Consider the following 19,530-nt stretch of genomic DNA (forward strand, 5'->3'; position numbering starts at 1 on the left):
TTGGAAATGTAATCTGGAGCACTTTTTTGCCTGAGGGCTGGCTTTGAACCATGATTGAAGTCAGAATCACAGTCTCCTGACTAGCTGGGATTAGATACTAATATCTGAGTAGTATGTGCCATAAAATATGAACTTTTTTTTTCAGTAAGGCAGTTGCACAAAAACTCCTGGTGATTTCTGCTATGCTTTGCTAATTGGACTAGTTTTGAATCTGTGTGATAGCTTTATGAGCAGAAGAGATTTCTGAATGCCAACATGAAACACCTTCTGGTTTTATTTCCACAGCTCTTCTTGGATCCCTCGTGGAAACTACATAGAATCTAATCGGGATGACTGCACGGTGTCTCTGATTTATGCTGTGCACCTTAAAAAGTCAGGCTATGTCTTCTTTGAGTACCAGTATGTGGACAACAACATCTTCTTTGAGTTCTTTGTAAGACCTTTTATATTGCAGAGTTTACTTTTAAAGATACATCTATAAAAATTTCCAGTTTGCTTTCTGCCTCCTCAAGTATTTTTCTGTTTGCTAACTGAACTTCCAGTTGTTAATGGAAAATTTAATTTTTCCAATAATATTTTGTCTTCTAGTTAATAGTTTCTTTACTTTTGAGCTTCCCTTTGTAGTATAAATTAATATTTATTTACTTTTTGTTATGTTAACTGTATGACCATTTATTTAAACTATGCATGATAAACATTTTCTCCATCATTCACTTGAACTTCAATTTTAAAGTTACAGATGCTATTTTGTTGAAAATGTATTCTTGTAAATTTTAGATTTTATTTAATTTTTGCAAGTTCAATTTTTTTATTAACTAGGAATATTTAGATGCATTCATGGCCAACTATTTTAAAAGTAGAAGTGGCTACATAGTTGTGATTCTGTATATTTTAAAAGAATTTAATGGCTAGGATAACTATGTGTCCAGCATGAGAATAAATAACATTATAAAATATAGAATTCAGTAACAGACTAACAGAATAACCACCCAAGTTATTTTACTGTGTTACATAGACAATACTCTAACAAATATTGAGACATGGACCCAAATGCTCGAGAAAATCTTTTCAGATTGTCTCCTTAAACTGAACAGTTTGTGTTTGCTAGTAAATGGGAACAAAGTCAATGACTTAGAAACAAATGCACTATAATAATTATAAAGCAAATTGTATGTAAATCAATAATGAGAATTTGTAAGTCAAAAGTTTGGAAGCAATAAATATTTTCATGTAAGTGTGAGCCTTAGATTTGAAGTCAAGAGATTCTGGCTCTAGTTCAGCTCGACAGTTGTTTGCTATGGTATCAAACATTTAAGTTAACTTTCCGGCCCTCAGAATTCTCTTCTAAAAGTGGATTATGAGTTGCTTTAAGGAGACTACTTGTACTAACATTCTTTGATGAATTAAGGATGTTAAGCAATATTCAGACATTGATTTTTAAAGTTGTATTTTGTTTGCAAAATACTTTTTATTGCAGAGAATCAATGCCTTGGGACATTTCATCAGCAGTGCTAAATTTGTCAGGAAGCAAGACAAGTATCTAATGATAAGATCAATCATTTAGTTCTATATTGCCTAAGAGAACCCTGGAAAACTGTCTAAAAAAGGTGTTCTTAGGGCCTAATATTTCCTTGCTTGCCTTTGTAATTGCAAATTTCTTCTAGTCACAGTATGAAAAGCAATGGCAATTTTAAAGCTTCTTTTACTGACATTTCAGCTTTTTAGATTGCCACTTACTGACTCAGAGACTCAACAGTTTGCAGTTATCCAGTCAGTAGTTAATAAAAAGGAAATGTTTGAAGGTGGAAAGATATAGTTGTGCTCTTAGAATTATGGATGTGAGAATGGCATATTTTTCATATATTTTTATTGTAATTAATAGAAGGTGCATTACTTCACAAACCCTTTCTCATGTCTTGGTTCCCATTTCCCTACCCCTATCCCCGCCTCTCATCCTGTTTTCCCCCTTTCCCTATCCTATTTCAAATAAGCAAATAAACATATATACAATGAGCATGACATATTTAAAGTAGATAATGTTTAATTTCAGAACTATACGTGAGTCTCATTCAACCATACCATATTATGAAAGGATGAAAATGAACTCTAGAGATAAATTGTATTAAGATTATATATTCACTAGTTTTAGGAAGAGTGTTGAGTCTCAGGTCCCCAGAATGAGAGGGGAATGCCATGATCATGAATGAAGTTTCTGTTACCTGGTTGGTAAAAAACAAAAGAAAACAAAAAAATGTGTTTTTTTTTTTTTTTTTGCCAGTCCTGGGGTTTGAACTCAGGGCCAGGACACTGTCCTTGGGCTTTCTCAAGGTTAGTGCTCTATTATTTCAACTATAGCACTACAGCACCACTTCTGGCTTTTTCTATGTATGTGGCACTAAGGAATTGAACCCAAGGCTTCATGCATGCTAGGCAAGCACTCTATCACTAGGCCACACTCCTGGCCCCAAACAAAAAACCTTTTAACTTATTTAAATCTTGTCTGTCAAAGGTATAATATAGGTAAGGTCTACATCTCTTCTCAAACAGTTTACACTGATATCAAAACTGTCATTATGATTACAATATAAATATGATAAATATTCACAGTAATGGATATTCTCTAATGTGTAGATTGTAAAAGCTTCTATATTCTAGTTATTAACTGTTAGGAAGTGTATTTTACAGAGAACAATTTAAGTTTTGTAAATTTGTTAGGAGGTTGACTAAAGCGGAAAATGATTTCAATAATAGAGAAATACAATTTTTTCAAAGTACAAGTGATAAGTTCTTACTTGAACTCTATTCTGTTACTGACAGTAATTTGGAAAGATATCCTAACTTATGGGTGCTCTTTCATTCTTCATAGACCTAGAAATGTAATATCCTAACACTTAGGCATTTTGGAAGAATTGCCCACATAGTACAAGATGTTTAATGCCAAAGGTATTATTTGTAGTTATTTGAATTTGCTTGACAGATTTACTTGTTACCCAAATAAAAGTTGGAAATTAGATTTTGGACATAACCACTTACTGCTGTTTGGATTAAGTTCTGATGAACGAAGAACAAAACAGGTATTGTTTATTATTTTTAAGTTTTAATGCCATAAATATAAAAATCAGCCTTGTTTTTTTATACATTTATAATTGCATAGTGAATTCAAGCTGTTAAAACATTATGATAAATTGGGTGCATGTTTTGTGGTGACTTTCAGCAAGAATTCTTTTCTCTTGTATTTAATGGCCTGGCCTCCTTGTTACAATAAAGAGATGGTTTACTTAGAAACAAGCATTCATACACAGTTGTATCATTGGCTTCAACAGAATTAGTGTGTTTACTTTTTGACAATTATTCTTGACTGTTGTTTAGTATGTTTTGAAAGACATTTTGCAGCCTGTGCTGGGAACAGTATTCAATCAAAACTATTATTCCAGAAACTTTTACTGAGTCTCTTGTGTTTAATCTACAGATTCAGAATGATCAGTGCCAGGAGATGGATGCCACCACTGACAAGTGGGTAAAACTCACAGACAATGGAGAATGGGGTTCTCACTCTGTGAGTCTTTTTTTGTTTTTCTTTCTTTTTTTCTCACTAGTTCCATTATTTCAAAACTTTGCTTGACTCTTTGTTAACATTCATTTTTAGAAAAGTAAGATCCAAATTGTCTTTTAATTTAGATAATTTTCCATTCATGGAAGAAATTACCCGCAAGTTTTATGGATTCAGATTCTTATTTTTCAGTCTTTCCATTCCTACTCCAATTTCCTTTCCAGTTTAAAGGGAATTGAAAGAAAGAAGCCCACTAAAATTTACAAATAAAAAATTTACAAAGTCTATTTATGTAAAATTTCAAATGTTCCTGTCACGAGTAATAGAACCATTGGCTCTTGTTACTGGGAAAAATAATCTTGGAATGCTTTATCCAGCTTTGAAATATCCTTAATAAATGTTTTTGTTTTGCTAAACCTTTAGTTACCTCCATTGCTACGTCTGTGTTTAAAAAAATTCTCTCATCTTCGGAAGTCAAGCCCATTGTTCAAAACTCTACTATCTTCGGTCCTATCAAGTACAATAATTAACTTCTTTTTTACTTATTTATTTTTTTGGTTGTGGGACTTGAACTCTGGGCCTGAGCATTGTCCCTGAGCTCTTTAGCTCAAGGCTACTGCTCTACCACATTGAAACACAGCCACACTTCTGGATTTCTGGTGGTTAATTGAAGAATCTCAGGGATTTTTATGCCTGGGCTGGCTCTGAACCGTGATCCTCAGATCTTAGGATTATAGGTGTGAGCCACTGGTGGCCAGTAGTAATTTCCTACTTCTTGACTAGAAGTCTTCTTAAATGACCAAACACAGATTAGTAGATTCAAGAAATCTGTTATTGGAGGCATTGCTCTTTTAGAGTAAGGTATAGAGTTAAAATCTGGCCCTGGCTTGTAGTCATTCTTTAGGTTATTTGTGTGTAATTTTCTTTTTTAATTTTAGAAGTAAGGACAGTTTTACTGGATTGAATGAAATGGTGTGTAGAAAGGCATCTGCCAGGTGGAAGGAGTTCTAAGAGATGCCCATTTATCCTTGCCTTTGTAGTTGCAGCAGGGACTTCAACCTTAAGTGATCACTACAGTGCATCTACTTGGAGACCAGATTTTTTTTAATTCCTGTACTTGAAAGCAATATTAGTTATACTTGAGATCCATTCAAGTAAGCACTCAGTCAACTGGTCTTAAGTTCAAGAAACCCTTGGCAGCAAACGTGCTTTCTTCCCTTATGAGGATTTACTATAAAGAGAAAATACTTATGGCATTACTTTTGCAAATCTCTGGCAAGGTGAAGTATTTGAGGTTTTAATTTATAGCTTCAGTTGGGTCATAGACTCTGTCTAGGATAAAGGGGGCAAACAAATACGAAAGGGCATGAAGTGTATAGATTACCTTGCTTTGTACTTAAATGCTTTAGTGGAAAAGGAGGAAATCTTTCCATGTCCTGTATCACTTAAAATTCTAGAGTAAGAGGCTTATATTTTCTGGTTAGAACAGTCCTATTTTCTTTTCTGGTCTATATGATTACTAGTTCAGTGTTGGTTAAACAGCTTTAAAAGAAACTACATCATTCGTCCAGTGTTGCTATAACAAAATACCTGGGGCAAGGTATTTTACCAACAGAAGTCAGTTTGGGAGGGATGGCTTAAGCTCAAGTGGTATAGTGTCTGCCTAAGAACAAAGGTATTGAGTTCAAAACCCCAGAATCATTGAGAGAGAGAGAGAGAGAGAGAGAGAGAGAGAGAGAGAGAGAGAGAGAGAGAGAGAGAGAGAGAGAGAGAGAGAGAGGAAGAGAGAGGGGATGGGGAGGGAGGCAGAGATAGAGAGTGACAACACACAGAAAGTAAGTTTATAATGATTCTAGTGGCTCAAGTGTGTGTGTGTGTGTGTGTGTGTGTGTGTGTGTGTGTGTGTGTGTGTGTATTCCTAGTTACTTGAGAACAAGAGATTCAGGGGATGGCATTTCAAGGTTAACTCAGGTATAAATGTTCCCAAGACCTTATCTCACTCATTGGCTGGGCACAGTGATGGGTGCCTGTTATCTCAACTGTGACAGATAGACAATGATTAAGTGCTGATATGTCTTTAAAAACATGAAGACAAATTAGAGTCTGGAGATATGACTGAAGTAGTAGAACACCTGCCTATCAAACACAAGGCCCTGAGGTCAAACCCAGTATGGCCAAAATACATAAAAGAAAGAAAGAAAAGTTCAGTTTTGGAAGTCAATGAATGTGGCATTTGCATATTATAATGGTGAGGATGTTGTATTGATGAGCATGTGGCAGCTCATTACATGGGCACTGTGACATGATGAAGCAGAGATCCAGCAGAGATCTAGGCTTGCTCTTTCATAGTTGTCTATTCTTGTGGGAATAAACTCAAAACTAGTATTAAATTGTTTCCTGGGGCAGTTTTCCTAACTACCTCTCGCCAGCCCCACCACTCTAAGGTCCCACCACCTCTTATACTGCCATACTGGGAACTAAGTTTCTGACACACAGGCCCTTTGGGACCACACATTCAATCTATGTCCACAATGTAGCAGAAATAACTCATTTGGTCACCTTTATTTTTCAAGAGTTCAAAGATCTACTTATGAGTAGCAGTAGCCTATAAACATCCAGAAGACCTCAGTGATTTTTACTCTTTAGAATGAATCACTTTTACATATACATCAAGAGCTTCTGTAAATTATTTGAAAAAGCATTTTATCATTTTGTTCAAGCTTAAAGGTTTCTTTTCCTTATTTCTTAGAACTCTTTACTTGTTAGACTATATATGAAGATGTGTGCTTTAATAGAGCTCATGATAGAATTAAGAGGAGACTTGAACTTATTGGTTCTATTTCAATTGTGTTTCATTATAATGCATTGAAAAAGAATATAAAGGAATAGTATTGGGTGTGATTAGAAAGAGATGGCCTATTTGACCTGTCTTGTTTCTTATACAGGTAATGCTGAAATCAGGCACAAACATACTCTACTGGAGAACAACAGGAATCCTCATGGGCTCTAAGGCAGTCAAGCCTGTATTGGTAAAAAATATCACAATTGAAGGTAGTTCATGGAAATACATTCTGCGAGCCACTTTATCAATTTTCATTGTTCATTACTTATTAGGATTTTGCTTTTTTGGACTCAAAATATTATAGGATAAGGATTATTATTAGGTATATTTTCTTTTCTCTTATTTTTTTTCATATATTTTTTATTGTAATTAATAGAAGGTTTACATGATATTTGCCAGATAGAAGGTGCATTAATTCACATACATGGTGGCATTTAATCTATGTAAAATTATATGTAAGATAATTTTAGATGTCTTTATATAAAATGTCTGCTTCTTTGTTAATAAGAACTATGATCCATTAGGGAAATGTACTAGGATTTTGCTCAGGGATTTGATAATCTGATCACTGATCTAATCATAAAATAATGATGACTATTTTGACATGGCTTTTTCCTAAATCTTTGTATTTTTCATATCTGGCATAAAAGAATATGTGACAAACCCTGGCATGGTTCATTTGAACAAGTAGCCACATATATAAAAGAATTGCAAGCTTATGAATTTGATGCTGAGCTTGTCCCAGTTTTGAGTTAATAGAGTTGTCTTTTTCATTTTTTTTGACAATACTGGGAGTTTAATTCACGGCAACTAGACAACTCCTCCTTTTGGTTCCTCAGTTTATGTTTATTGTACCTGTATAGAACCTCTTTGTCAAGCGTTTCTTATAATTGTGCTTACTTCATGTTCTGTCCATATATTCCTTGTTTGTATACAGCAAGTGTTTTCCTAGTATTGAATTGATTAAATGAAAGGGTTAGGCATGAGCTTACTATTAATATCCCTCTCTCACAGCAAAGTGAGATATTCTGTTGCCATCAGTTTCCCCTCCTCATGCTGATCCTCATTTCCACATAGGTGTGGCATATACATCTGAGTGCTTTCCATGCAAGCCAGGCACTTTCAGCAACAAACCAGGTTCATTCAACTGCCAGGTGTGTCCCAGAAACACCTATTCTGAAAAAGGCGCCAAAGAATGTATAAGATGTAAAGAGGACTCCCAGTTTTCAGGTAAGGCTAGTTTATACTCTTTATTGCTTCCTCTCTATGGTAATGCTGATTAAGTATATCTTCCTGAGCCAAACAACAACAACAACAAAAGCATAACGACATTATGAGCATCAGGCAACAAAGTTCTATGTTGATGATATTGCGAGAAGAAATCAACCCTCTGCTCAGAACATTATTATTGTCTCTTTCTGCATGACTTTATCCTTTTGCTTATGATTTTCTTCTATTTCATATCCCACAGGTAACTGCTATGGATATATCAGTCTAACAGAGTTTTTACTTTCAAATGAATTGTTGGCATAGAGACCTATTTAGAAACTAATAGTTCCAAATCTCCCATATTCAGTAATAATGAAAGAAATCTAATGTTTTCTAGGAAAAACTGTTTTATGTTTAATGTGTTATCATGGTGACATTCATTATTTCCTCTAGGGAAAATGTGGGCCTTTATTTCTTTAAGCCTACCCTGTTCTACATAAATTGCTCTGGCAAGGTTATTATTATTATTATTATTATTATTATTATTTTTAGTTTGCTCTTCTTTTAGAATGATTGCCTTTTCTAGAGTCACAAAAGAACTGATCCATTTCTGAAATGCCTTTTTGTGTATGTGTGTGTGTGTGTTGCAGAAGAAGGAGCCAGCGAGTGTGTAGAGCGCCCTCCCTGCACAACAAAGGACTATTTCCAGATCCATACTCCATGTGATGAAGAAGGAAAGGTATTTGCAATATTCAAATACCATCCCATATTGATCTAGCTCTCTTCCCAGTGTGGACACACTAATCTGTTCATGAAAGACATTTATATCCAATGTGTGTAGATAGAACAGAGGGAATCTAAGAGCTTAGATATGGAAATATGACTTCACGGCTTTGATTTTTGTGGACAAATGAGTTAATGTCTCTAATCCTCAGTGTGTGTGTGTGTGTGTGTGTGTGTGTGTGTGTGTGTATGTGTAAGTAAAACAGGATTGACATTATTACTTACATTATAAGACTTTGACCTGTACTTCTAATGCATACTTTTTTCAGAAATGATGATACCAATAAACATGTATTATACCTCACACAATTAAAATGTGCTGTAACTTCTATTTAGTTATTTTGTTACTCCATAGGTTTTTTTTTGCTTTTTTAAATTGTATTTTATTGTCAGAGTAACATGTAGAGGGGTTTACAGTTACATTGTTCAGATAGTGGGTACATTGCTTCCTGAACGTTGATACCCCTTCTTTTATCTATATACAATATACCAGGTAACAAAGTCATTGTATATACATTGATTTATTTAAGTAAATACATTTTTTAAATAATTTTTATTGTAATTAATAGAAGGGTTACATTATATTCACCAGATAGAAGGTGCATAACTTTACAAACAGGGACCAAGACATGTGAAAGGTATCAATGTATGGAAATGAATGCACCATCTATCTGGAAAATATCATGTAACCCTTCTATTAATTACAATAAAAATATATGAAAAAAAACATTGATACCCTTTCTCATGACATGGTCCCCATTTCCCTCCCACCTTCCCCCCCTGCTTATCTTGATTTCCCCCCTTCCCTATCCAATTTCAAATGACCAATTAAGCACATATAAAATGTATCGGATAACAAGGTGAAATATTGTAACAATATGAGATAACGAAGGGATGGCAAAAGAGATGAACGATAACAGTACATTAAGGACAACAGTCACTCATTATATTACTCCATAGGTTTTACCATAAAGGCTATATAGCCATAGGCTAATTCAGTTATGGCAGATTACAGGGTAATTGCATTTAGAAAATGCAAAGTAATTACCATATAAATGACATTTAGCAAGAGGAAAAAAATCTAAACATGAATCCTGTTGTTTGGACATCAGTCTCTTAATTGAAGAATTAGCTTTCACTAGCATATAGGCCAGTGAACAGAAACTGAGTTTAAAGTGGATGCTATACCCAATTTCATGTATATTTGTGCATCCTTGAAATGCACAAATTTTTGGCTTAAACTTGGAAATCTACACATGATAGTAAAATTGAACTGTCTTAGTATCTGAACTGTAATTTTTAGATTTATATAAACACTAATCTTATTCTTAGTTCTTTAATTTTTCGAAGGAATATTATTTCAAATGTTAATGGTCTAAAATATAATGTAAATTAATAGAATATGTAAATAATGGAATTTATAATATAAATTAATGGAAGATTTTAGACTAAAAGTGCTACTTTGATTAAGAAAGAACAGTGAAATATGAACATCTGTGAACTGACGAGGAGTTGTGATGAATGTCTCTAGTAGTGTAATAATGTGTAATTGCCAAATATGGATTCTTTTATTTAGAAAGTGTACATAAAGAAGTGCCAAGGAGGTGAGTTGGAAAGTAGTTTGATATATTTGATTGCTAAAATGTTCATATCTAAGCTTGTGTTATTAATGAGTAGAAAGTAAATGGACCTTATCTATGCAAGAATCACTAATTTTTCATTATGAAGTTTAAACATTGAGATCTACTATATGAAAAGGTTTTATCTTCACTAACATGAGCGTAAGTACTTTTTAAACACTATTTTATTCAATTACTGAGTATGATGTTAACAAGCAATATGAAATTTATTGGAAGTAATCAATTAATTGTAACATAGACCATGCATAAATGTGTAAAGTGCAGAATATATATATATATACACATATCTATGCATATCCATTCATCCACAAGTTTGTTGTATATGTATATACACATGAATTATGTTTTTCTATGGAGTGTGAGTGACTTGTGAACGTTGTTGATATTCAACAAAACACTATTCTGTAAATTTGGCAATTAAAAATGAGTCAAAATTTAATTCAAGATAAATGTTTCTGACATCAGAAGTAAACAAGAGAGCAATGGACACAGATCATATATGTGTTGTGAAATTATATTTACTGTAGCATGTATATGAACTTCATACTTTTCTTGTTGCAACATTTTCATATTCATTTGTCCTAGTTTCATCTTTTCATCTGTGTATGTGTGTGTGTGTGTGTGCACCCGCGTGCGCGCACGTGTGTGTGTGTGAATGTGTATACTGGTCCAGCTTTTTCTAAGTATGTGATACCAAGGAATTGAACCCGGGTCTCTTGAACTCTGTTCCTGAGGGCTTTTTTTTTTTTTCCAGTCTTGGGCGTAAGCTCAGGGCCTGAGTACTGTCCTTGGATTTTTCTCAAGGCTCGAGCTCTACCACTTGAGCCTTAGTATGTGGTACTAAGAAATCAAACCCCGGTCTTTGTGCATGCTAGGCAAGCACTCTACCACTAGGCCAAACTCCCGGCCCCTCCTGAGGTTTTTTTCTCCTGACTAATGTTCTAACACTTAAGCCACAACTCCACTTTTGGCTTTTTGGTAGTTTATTGGAGTCTCACAGACTTTCCTGTCAAGGCTAGCTTAGAACTGTATCTTCAGATCTCAGACGTCTGATAGGTAGGATTATACATGTGAGCCACGGGTACCTGGCTCTGGTTTCATCTTTTTAAAAAATTGTAATGTATAGAGGGGTTACAGTTATATTTGTCAGATAGTAGGTGCATTACATCTCACACACTGATATCCCTTTGCATGTTTTTGTCCCCATTTCCTTTCTACCAACCCCTCCCAATTGTCTTGTTTCCTCCCCTTTCCTATTTTAAAATAAACAAATAAACATGTATACAATATACCAGGTAACAAAGTCAGCTACTGTAACAATATGAGATTAACCAAAGGGCACAAAAGAGAAGAGAAATAACATAGTATATTAAGAACAACAATCACACGATATAAAGCTCTTGTTTCCTTATCCTGGACATCCTTTCATTTAGCTTCATCCTATATGGCCTTATGTATCTAGGTTTTGAGCTATTATAATTCTCATTTTTTTCATATATTTTTTATTGTAATTAATAGAAGGGTTACATGATATTTGCCAGATAGATGGTGCATTAATTCCCATACATTGATACCCTTTTACATGTCTTGGTCCCCATTTCCCTCCCCCCCACCCCCACCCCTCATCTTGTTTTCCCCCTTCCCTATCCAATTTCAAATAACCAAATACAAATATATCCGATATATCAGGTAACAAAGTGAGACACTGTAACAATATGAGATAACCAAGGGACAGCAAAGGAGATAAGAGATAACATAGTACCTTAAGAACAACAATCATTCATTATAAGGCTTATGTTTCTATATCCTAGAGATCCTTTCGTTTAGCATCCTACTATATGGCCTTATGTATCAAGGTTTTGTTCTATTGTAAATCTCTGCTAGGAGAGCCCAAGATTTCTACTGATTATGACAAATGAGGGAAACCATTGAGCCTAAGTTCCTTTGAGTCTGGCTTGCTTCACTTAATATGATCTTTTCCAAGTCTTTCCATTTCCTAACAAATGGGGCAATGTCCTTCTTTCTGACAGCAGCATAGAATTCCATCGTGTACAAATACCATATCTTGTTGATCCACTCATCAACTGAGGGACATCTAGGTTGGTTCCATATCTTTGCTATGGTAAATAGAGCTGCAATGAACATTGTTGTGCTGGTGGATTTAGTATGTCCTTGTTTCTGGATGATTGGGTAAATGCCAAGGAGTGGAATAGCTGGGTCATAGGGGAGCTCTATGTTTAGTCATTTGAGTAACTGCCATACTCCTTTCCATAGTGGTTGAATGAGTTTGCACTCCCACCAACAGTGTAGTAGTGATCCCTCCTGGCCACATCCCCTCCAGCATCTGTTGTTATTAGTTTTCTTTATCCTGGCCATTCTAACTGGAGTGAGGTGGAATCTTAGAGTTGTTTTGATTTGCACTTCTTATATATGACCATCAAAAAAATTATATACTATGATCAAACAGGTTTCATCACAGGGAGGCAAAGCTGGTTCAACATACGCAAATCAATTAATATAATTCAACACATCAACAGGAGCAGGGACAAAAATCACATGATTGTCTCAATAGATGCAGAAAAGGCAAGATCCAACACCCCTTTATGTTAAAAGCTCTGGAGAAACTAGGAATCCATGGAACATTCCTCAATATAATAAAGGCTGTGATGACAGACCCACAGCTAGTATTATACTTAACAGCGAAAAGCTAAAGCCATTCCCTCTAAAATCAGGGACGAGACAAGGATGCCCACTCTCTCCACTCCTCTTTAACATAGTACTAGAATTCCTAGCCAGTGCAATAAGGCAAGAGCAAGCATAAAGGGGATCCAAATAGGGGAAGAGGAAGTAAAACTTTCCCTCTTTGCAGATGATATGATCCTGTATTTAAAGAATCCTATATTGGGCCGGGAGTTTGGCCTATTGGTAGAGTGCTTGCCTAGCATGCACGAAGACCCGGGTTCGATTCCTCGGTACCACATACATAGAAAAAAACCTGGAAGTGGTGCTGAGGCTGAAGTGGTAGAGTGCTAGCCTTGAGAAAGTCCAAGGACAGTGCTCAGGCCCTGAGCTCAAGCCCAGGACTGGCAAAAAAAAAAAAAAAAAAAAAGAATCCTATAGTCTCTACTCCCAAGCTCCTTGAGCTGATTCAAAACTTTGGCAATGTAGCAGGGTATAAAATTGACCCTCAGAAATCAACTGCCTTCCTCTACGCCAACAGTGAGGGGAATAAAGTACCTAGGAATTACCTTAATTAAGAATGCAAATGACCTTTTTGATGAAAACTTTAAAACCCTGAAAAAGGAAATTAAAGCAGAGCTGAGGAAATGGAAAAACCCCCCATGCTCCTGGATTGGAAGAATCAATATCATGAAAATGACAATCTTGCCAAGGGCTATCTACAAATTCAATGCAATACCCATCAATATCCCAATGTCATTCTTTCAAGAAATAGAAGAGGCAATCCAAAATTTCATATGGAATAATAAAAGACCCTGTATAGCAAAAACACTTCTTAGCAGAAAGAACAGTGCAGGAGGAATTTCAATACCAAACTTCAGACTCTATTACAGAACTATAATATCAAAACAGCTTGGTACTGGCACAAGAACAGGCCTGAAGACCAATGGAATAGAACTGAGGACCCAGATATTAAACCACAGACCTATGGCCACCTAATCTTTGACAAGGGAGCCAAAAAAATGGAATAGAAGAAAGATAGCCTCTTCAACAATTGGTGCTGGCAGAACTGGTTAAGCACTTGCAGAAAACTAAAGTTGGATCCTTCTTTGTCACCCTGCACTAGAATTAACTCCAAATGGATCAAAGACCTGGACGTAAAAGCCGACACTCTGAAAACTTTACAAGAAGGAATAGGAGATACACTAGACCTCCTTGGCACAGGTCAAAACTTTCTTAATAAGGACCAAGAATCACAACAAATCAGAGAAAGCTGGATAAGTGGGACTGCATTAAACTGCAGAGCTTTTGTATGGCAAAGGACATAGCTAGTAAACTAAGTAGGAATCCTACAGAGTGGGAAAAGATCTTCACCAACCATACAACAGACAAAGGCCTCATATCTAAGGTATATCAACAACTCAAAAAATTGAATCACTCCAAAACTAATCTCCAAAGTAACAACCATCCCTTTAAACGATGGTCCAAAGACTTAAAGAGAGTCTTCTCTGAAGAAGAAACAAAAATGGCCTATCTATAGACACATGAAGAAATGCTCAACATCTCTGGTAATTCTCATCTTTTAAAAAGATGCTTTATTCTTGCCTAGACTAGTATGGTGATTTGCTAATAGTTTAATAGCTGGTGGTTGCTCAACTATGTTTTGGTTTTCTTTACTGTGTTTTGGTTTTCTTTACCATGCTTTCTTAGATCTTAGGTGCCTTTGTTTGATAGAATGAGTGATTAGAGTGGGAATTAAAGCAGTTATTGGGATATATGGATTGTGAACCATTGCAGTTTATATGATTCAAGAACATTACAGGTTTCTGTATTTATTTTGAATTTGAGCTTAAATAGCCTGAGTAGTTTCTAGAAGGGAAGGGTTTTTCAGGAATCTTGTAATTGGTTTTATTCTGATCCAGCCAGTCACGTTAACATCATGAACATATGGGATGCCTGCTCATTCATTTATTCCACAAACCTTTACTGAGAAAAGATTATATACAGAGTGCCAGATGATGAAAGCAGAAGTAAGGATAGAAGGAAATAGAGATGTTTTCATAGATGAGTAACAGTCAACGTTCAGTGCACCTCAGACTCATCTGGAGCATCCTTTTCAGAACAAAGTCTGAAGGTGTGCCTGTCCAAGAAAGTACCAGGTGCCTGCAATGTCTCTCATCTAGGATGTTGGCGCAAGGAGAGCCATTTGCCTGAGAAGATGGTTAATCATAGAAGATGAGCTATTACTTGCACCGGTGATTAGAAATCTTAGTTTTATGGCTTTTTGAAGCAGTCAGGCTTTAGGGCTGGATAAAAGGTAGATAAGGGTATGGGAGGCACCTAGGGAGCAGGGTGGTGATGATCTGGTTTGGGAGGAGCATAGTATGATCGAAGAACTAGGGGGTCAGAGTGGACGTGGAATATGATGATATGGAGATAGCTTGCACTAGATGCCACTGATGACTTTGGTCAGTCATCAACTAACAACTATGACATTGGAAAGCTATATTTAGGAGTCATGGCACTTATCCTAAGAGTACAGAGAAATCACTGAAAAGCTCTTGATGCTAGAGTAATGTGACATATTTGAATTTATACTTTAGATAGATAGTTTGGGGACAGTGTTCTGGTTCCAAGATCAGAGAGGGAGAGAGTGGATTTGGGTACGCACTTAGAAGGCTGATGATGCCCTTTCCTGAGTGAGGAAGGATAGGAATGGGTCATTGCCATGGGCCAGATTAGTGGGATAGAATAATTGGTTAGCTGTTGAGGGTGAGAGAATGCAGTGTGACAGATGGGTGGATGTGGGGATAAGATAGTTAGGTGTATGTGTTGGGGGAAGAGTGAACTACCATTGCTCTGATTGTGATCTACAATTCATGAGGTGCCAATTTTACTTCTACAATTCAGATAATCCTGAAGTACAGAATTCTGTATTAACATTTTTTGACCAGTCCTGGGGCTTGAACTCCGGGCCTGAGCACTGTCCTTGGGATTTCCTCAAGGCTAGTGCTCTACCACTTGAGCCACAGTACCACTTCTGGCTTTTCCTGTATATGTGGTACCAAGGAATCAAACCTGGGTCTTTGTGCATGCTAGGCAAGCACTCTACCACTAGGCCAAATTTCTGGCCCCTGTATTAACAATTTTTTAAATTACTTTTTTAGAAATCACAAAAGAATTTTTATTTAACTCAGTGTATCCCTGGGGGGTAGGGGATGGGGAGGGAAGGCGTGTCTGTTAGCTGGTAACTGGGAAGCCAGTGTAGAGCAGACTGCTTCTCTCACTTTTCCTTGTTTGCTCTTTCCGTTTAGCAGCCTCTTTTCTGTCATCCAATATGCTACTCCCTCACATCTTTGGATCCTATGAACAGTGATTCAAGTTTCAGAAATGACTGTGAGTGGCCATACTAATCCTTCTCTCCAGTAATGTGGAGTAGTCTAGTTGGGTATCTTTGTTCACCAGCACAGCCATGGGCCTTGGAGGTTCCTTTAAGTTCCCTTAAGCATCATACCTAAACAGAGAAAGTTGATGCCTGTGACCATAGTAGAAAGAAGAGCAATTCTATATGTTCTAAAATATGAATAGGTCTGTCACGATTGTCTTTCTTTATTGGGAACTCCCTCAAAATGTTATAGTTTTCTTGATACTTGACATGGTGATCACAGATTTGTGACTATTTTGACACTATTTTGACACCTTTTTCACTGAACTCTCAGCTTCTTGCTGATGGACCTTGGTTTTCCTTCACTTGAAGTCTCTAAGCCAAATACAATGCCTGACCCATGCAGGCAATAAAATATTGTTTAAGGAATTAACAATGCATAAATGAGTAAATGAATAATGGGCACCACTTTTAGAATGGTGTTTGGATCTGAAAGATGCAACTTGGAAATATGTTTGATGAAATGGAGAAGTCAAAATTTCATATCAAGTATGCCAAAATGAGTTTTTTTTAATGAATTGGACTTCTTTAATGAATAGTTGAGTGTAGCATATTATGGATGCTATACCCTTAAAGAATGCTTTCATATGTATTTGGTATTCTTTGTATAGTACAAGTCAGAATTCATTTAAAGAACTTTGAGAATCCTTTCTGGGATCACAGAAGCATTTTACATAACTCTACAGACAAGAGATTGCTTTCATTTTACCTATAATTCTGTTTTGACTGTACTTACCACAATGTAATTGTAGAACATTTTCCTGGTTAAAGTACTGCTTTTGAGCCTTTTGTAGAGAGTATTACATCCCCATGGTATCTTCTCCATAAAGGAAGATGATAGCTGAGTTTGTTGAGCATTTAGGATGGGGAACAGGACAGAACCACATGGAAAAACAGACTGAGTAAAAGTTGTAGGATAAACAATTCTGGTAAAGGTTGATGGGTTACTGGGAGGCTGTGAACTACTTAAAGCAGGTATGGATGTTGAACATGGATTAATAGCTGGAAGGCAGGTGCATGCCACCACACCCAAGTTTTTATCGGTTGACATGAGGGTCTTGTGAACTTTTTGCCTGTGCTGGCTTTGAACCAAATCCTCCTGGTTTGAGCCTCCGGAGTGGGTTAGGATACTAAGCATGAGCAACTACATCAAACTCTCCTGTGTATTTTTTGACTCTTTCAAGCTTAGTAGAAACATAGGCATCATAGATCTTTTGTAATCTTAAAAGTAATGTAAGTTTACCCATTAGAATTTGTTTCATAAAAACATATTATAGCTCAACAATGATGAGTTCCAAGAATGATGTTCCATTGTTGATGTTTCACTTGCATTGTGAGCCATCTGGTGCTGTGTCATTAATATTAATTATTGTCTTTTCCAATCAGCTAAACTTGGAAGCATCTGCCCCCATTGGAGAGACAGAATCAGTTTGCCATGTGAGGCCAGAGCTATGTAAACACAATTTTTACTACAGAGCCTGTATAATTCGACACACATGTGTTTAAATGTCTGAAGGTGCCCATTTCCCAATTCCTAACAATTCTGTGTGTTTGCAAAATGCAAGTTCTATGGTTAGTTGATTTCTCAAAATGTAATTCTTAAATGACTCCTTGACTGGTATTATTTTACCACTTAGTAATTGTGTGTGATTTTGTGAGCAATGTTTAGCAGCTCTAACCTGAACTCTTTCTTCCATTATTTGTAAAAGTTGAGAATGATAACAGACACTTCCCAAAGTGGTTGAGAAGCTTATGTGGAAGTAATATCCCAAAGTCCCATGTGAGAACCTCCATTCCCAGTGGTATAGCAGCAGCCCAGACCTTCTGTTAATGTCAAAATAAACAAAGGAACTGGTGACTTCAAATTTGTTTTCCATGCTTGTGAAGAAAGGATTTAAAAAGGCCTATCCCTCAAATTGATGGTATTTTATTTGTACAGATTCTCTGCATTTTATGTTTCTTTCTTGATAGGAGTTGAGAGCCCTTTATGGATACAACATCTAATTATATATATTTTTTGCTATTTATGAAGTCCCAGCTGGAGCTGCCATTATTTTACAGATGGTTACAGAGGCAGATGGGCAAAGTGCTGGTTAAAATGTAGCGTGACAGAAGCCATAAAATGAGTGTGCAAAAGAGAATTATTAAAAGAAAATATATTGTTTATAGTTGAGCCATCTCCCTGTACCATTTTCTTAAGTGTCTTTCTTTGTGTAAGGTAATCTACTTCTCCACAAGAACTCCTGAGGATAAAATGGAGTGGTTTAAAATTATACAGGATTCCAGATACTCACACATTATAAGATCAAAAGAGGATACTCTTAGGAAAGAAACAAAGGTGCAATGCCTAAGTGCCTCTTTATAGTTATGTAAAATATTATACATGCTGAAACAAACTTCAAGATATGAAAAGAAAAGACCTTTTAAAAATTTTTGATGATTCTGTCTTCTTTATATGACGTACTCACATGTATATCTTTGGGAGGGATGAGGAGGTCACAGAACTCAAAGGAAATATGATAAAGAAATTCAGTAGTGGAACTCAGTGGACACTGATGAAAGTGAATGGAGAAGGAGGGAGGGACTAAGAGAGTGAGGGAACAGAAAACACTGTACAAAAGATGTACTCATTACCTCACTCATGTAATTGTAATCCTTCTGTACTCCAACTCTATAGTAACAATAAAATTAATTTAAAAAGTGATATACAAAGGGATTACAGTTATATAAATCAGGTAAACAGTACATTTCTGCGGCGCCCGGCACCCCTGACCAGCAGGGAAGAACGGACACCACACGAGGATCCTTCTCGATCACGCTTTATTAATGAAGAGCAACTCGTTTGAAGGGAAGGCTGAAGCAGAGGGGCGCGGGGCAGGGAAGTGCAGCTGCTTATATACAATCAAAGAACACGGGACTTTTTCCATTGGCTGCTGTGCTGCTAAGGTCTTTTTAAAACTCGGGATTGGTCAGGCCTCTGACGTCATACGCGCAGACGTCATACGCGCAGACGCAGCGGAGCGAGCAAAGGCTCTGCACTCACACACCCACTAAGGGGAACTAAGAAATTTGTATACAATGAGCGAGGCAGGGGACAGGCGCTGTCTTGGCTGCTCCGGCTCCCCACATCTCCCCCTTTCTGTTTTAACGCAGCAGGCCAACATACCTGTTGTGAAGAGAGTAGAGGTGCTGTCCTCCAAAGTAAAACTTGAGGTCCTACTCTAGAGGAGTGACCCAGGCGGCCAACCCTGGATCCCTCCCCTCCAGGTCCTCTTTTCCCTTTGTGGAGATGGGCTAGGGGCGCAGACCCATATGCTGACGCACATGCTCTCCCTGACCTGTTAGGATCAGGAGTGGTACTTTGTCCAACATTTCACAACTC

The 19,530-nt window shown here is 36.6% G+C and overlaps 1 protein-coding gene across 2 annotated transcripts in view; it reads left to right on the top strand.

Annotated features, from left to right (window-relative positions):
- The window catches only part of Elapor2 (endosome-lysosome associated apoptosis and autophagy regulator family member 2), a 153,379-nt gene that overhangs the window by 81,709 nt on the left and 52,140 nt on the right, over positions 1 to 19,530 (top strand). For both annotated transcript variants that reach the window (XM_090332884.1, XM_090332885.1), the window contains 5 exons: positions 286 to 433; positions 3,470 to 3,556; positions 6,496 to 6,601; positions 7,470 to 7,622; positions 8,252 to 8,340. In XM_090332884.1, coding sequence (XP_090189010.1) covers positions 286 to 433; positions 3,470 to 3,556; positions 6,496 to 6,601; positions 7,470 to 7,622; positions 8,252 to 8,340 — 583 coding nt within the window. The remainder of the gene's footprint in view (positions 1 to 285; positions 434 to 3,469; positions 3,557 to 6,495; positions 6,602 to 7,469; positions 7,623 to 8,251; positions 8,341 to 19,530) is intronic.

Source organism: Megascapheus bottae, chromosome 5, assembly GCF_031878675.1.
Source record: "Megascapheus bottae isolate mThoBot1 chromosome 5, mThoBot2.hap1, whole genome shotgun sequence".
Lineage (NCBI taxonomy): Eukaryota > Metazoa > Chordata > Mammalia > Rodentia > Geomyidae > Megascapheus > Megascapheus bottae.